Source organism: Rhinolophus hipposideros (assembly GCF_964194185.1).
Source record: "Rhinolophus hipposideros genome assembly, chromosome: X".
NCBI lineage: Eukaryota > Metazoa > Chordata > Mammalia > Chiroptera > Rhinolophidae > Rhinolophus > Rhinolophus hipposideros.
In genome coordinates, this window is record NC_138046.1 from 83,073,501 (window position 1) to 83,076,714 (window position 3,214).

Sequence of the window (3,214 nt, forward strand, 5' to 3'; positions counted from 1 at the left end):
GGGAGCAAAAATTGACTCTTTACCCTTTGGGGCAGAACAAGGCAAACTTCAGGGAGGAAGAGGACTCTGATGAGCAGGCAGATGGAATTTACATAGTTGAAGACAAGAGGAAAGGCAATTCAAGCAGAGGAAACAGTCAGCAAAGACCTGGAGTGAGTAACATTCAGAGTATGCTCCGAATTACATTAGGATTACCAAATGCAAAATAAGTCAGGTATTCAGGTAGGCTGGAGCCTAGAAACCTCAGAGCCCACCTGCACTCCACCACCCTCTCCCCATTCCCCACTAACACCCAATTAGTTTCTAAAGCCAGTCAATCATCACCCTTAAAATGCCTTTCTGCCTCTCCATCCCCATGGCAACCACCTTAAGGCTCAGTTCACTCCCTCTCCCTTCTTATTCTAATTGCTTCCTAAAGTGAACTGCCAGACAATAGTCTGCTCCTCTGTAAGGGTCTCCAAAGGCAAGTCAGATTCAATCAGTGCCCTGTTTAATAATCCCATGAATATAAAAGATTTTAAAGGCTCTGCATCTCTTGCACACTGTTCGCTTTTGCAGGCCCACCTCCTCTTATTGCCCAGCACTTCAGCCGTACCAATCGTATCTGGGTCCTAGATGAGCCCACGAATTACCACCATACAAGTAAATTCTTTCTGAAAACAGGGCGAGAGAATGAATGCGCTGTGTAAATCAAGACACAAAGGAGAGCTGGGACTACCTGATTCCTTTCAAGAATACACTCCCCCTCCGAGAGAGGGGAAGGGAGGGAGAGAGACAGAGACAGAGACAGAGAGAAAGAGACAGAGACAGACAGAGACAGAGAGAGAGAGAGAGAGAGAGAGAGAGAGAGAGAGAGAGAGAGAGAGAGAGAGAGAGAATTGCCCTAAGCATTTCTCCTCTGCATGCCCCCGACCTTGCCAATCCCTAGCCGTCATTTCTGCTCTAGTCCCACCCCTGCAGTGGCCAGCCTCTTTTCCTATCTGACAGCGGAAGTCTGAGTGGGGGAACCGTCCACTTCCTTTTTAGAGTTAGGCGAGTGCGTGGCAGGAGAGGCGGAGCCAATTCTGCACGGCATTCTCGCGCGCTTGCAGCTGGGGCGATTGTAGGCGGCGGTTGCTCACGCAAGTCGGTTTGCGTGGGAGGGAGCGCTCTCTCTGACAACGTCTGGCTTGTTGCTACAAAGACTCTTGATGTTGGTGGCTTCAGCGGCAGCCCCTTCTTAAGGTAGAGATAGTTGCTTTCTGCAGAGGTTACAGGCATCCTTCCCTAGGATTGCTAGGCTCAGCGCCCCTAGCAAGAGACATGCCACGGGGACGAAAGAGTAGGCGCCGCCGTAACGCAAGAGCCGCAGAAGAGAACCGTAATAATCGTAAGATTCAGGCCTCAGAAGCCTCCGAGACCCCAATGGCCGCTTCTGTGGTACCCAGCACCCCCGAAGACGATCTGAGCGGCCCGGAGGAAGATCCGAGCACTCCGGAGGAGGCCTCTTCCACCCCCGAGGAATCCTCCAGTACTGCTCAAGCGCAAAAGCCCTTGGTAGCCCGGAGCAATTTTCAGGGCACGAAGAAAAGTCTCCTGATGTCCATATTAGCCCTCATCTTCATCATGGGCAACAGCGCCAAGGAGGCCCTGGTCTGGAAAGTGCTGGGGAAGTTGGGGATGCAGCCTGGCCGGCAGCACAGCATCTTTGGAGATCCAAAGAAGGTCGTCACAGAAGAGTTCGTGCGCAGAGGGTACCTGATTTATAAGCCAGTGCCTCGTAGCAGTCCCGTAGAGTACGAGTTCTTCTGGGGACCTCGAGCACACGTGGAATCGAGCAAGCTGAAAGTCATGCATTTTGTGGCAAGGGTGCGTAACCGATGCTCCAAGGACTGGCCATGTAATTATGATTGGGATTCAGATGATGATGCAGAAGTTGAGGCTATTCTCAATTCAGGTGGTAGGAGTTACTCTGCTCCTTAGGGAAATCTGGCGCAGACCTTTGTGTTGGGGGGTTGGAAAGAACTTCATAGGTACCCCAAGGAGTATATCACTTGGGTTCTGAATTGAATATTATGGGGAAGGGGGTGCACTGTATTTGGTATTTGTGATCAGTGCTAATAGTTTAACTGCGAAATAGAGCATCTGCTTTGGATATTGTAAAATTTTATTCATTTTAATACAGTGTTGATTAAGGTCACAATATGTTTAAAATATGATTGGAGAAAAATTATTTTTCTTTTATTTTCTGTCATTGAGATTTAGTGTCACAGTTTTCCTAACATTATATAATGAAGTCTTTCCATCATATTCCGTGATCTGGTACATATTTTATATCATTCAAATAGGCTGCTCTTTGAAACTTTGAAATAACCAGTAAAATGTGAAAGAAGGATGGGGGATTCATATATGTCTGACCTTTCTGAAAACCTTTGTGTCTGCTGTTGTGCAAAGAAGACTGACAACTATCACGATTTTGCTTAGTTACTGCAGAATATAGAAAAAAATAAAAGTATAATGACAAGGACACCTTGTTCATTTATTGACCACTGGTTATGTGTGAAGTACCAGTCTATGTTCTGGGGATACTCCGTAGCACACAAAACTCAGTTCTAAAGAATGTTCTAGGTTACATAGGAGAGACAAATATATAAACTGGCAGTGTGGTTAACGCTATCACAGGGAATGAGCATGAGATGCATGAAAATGTGGGAAAGCTAATGTGACCTGTCTTGGGGGTGGGACAGCAAAGAGGACATCACAGAGTGCTATGAAAATCCAAGAGATGCTTAAATAAGCTTGGGGGGATTTGAAAGAGGCATCAGAACATATTCTGTTTCCCCGAAAATAAGACCTAGCCAGACAATCAGCTCTAATGCGTCTTTTGGAGCAAAAATTAATATAAGACCCGGTATTATATTTATTATTTTACTATAAGACCGGGTCTTATATTAATTTTGCTGCAAAAGACGCATTAGAGCTGATTGTCCCGCTAGGTCTTATTTTCGGGGAAACAGGGTACTATGAAAATATTGTATATTAGGTACTTTTTGGATACTTAACTCAGCTTTGGGGAGGGGGCATTGGCAAAGGGAAAGGAACATCATAGCGTGCTGTGGAAATAGAAAATACACTCAAGTCAGTTTGACAGGAGGGCAGAGGAGAGAGGGGTGGTTGCAGGAAAAAGGACATTACGAGGCACTACAAAAATTAAAAAGGTGTGACTGTCAGAAAA

General features: G+C 46.1%; 1 protein-coding gene across 1 annotated transcript; it reads left to right on the forward strand.

The window, feature by feature from the left end:
• The first annotated feature begins 1,046 nt into the window (after positions 1-1,046).
• On the forward strand, positions 1,047-2,500 carry MAGEH1 (MAGE family member H1). The gene has a single exon (XM_081042302.1). It carries the CDS (start codon positions 1,303-1,305, stop codon positions 1,960-1,962), a length of 660 nt encoding a protein of 219 aa, XP_080898428.1. The 5' UTR covers positions 1,047-1,302; the 3' UTR covers positions 1,963-2,500.
• The last annotated feature ends 714 nt before the right edge of the window (positions 2,501-3,214 follow it).

Coding starts and splice junctions, on each gene's coding strand:
- MAGEH1 (XM_081042302.1), top strand. CDS start 1,303: ATGCCACGGGGACGAAAGAGTAGGCGCCGCCGTAACGCAAGAGCCGCA.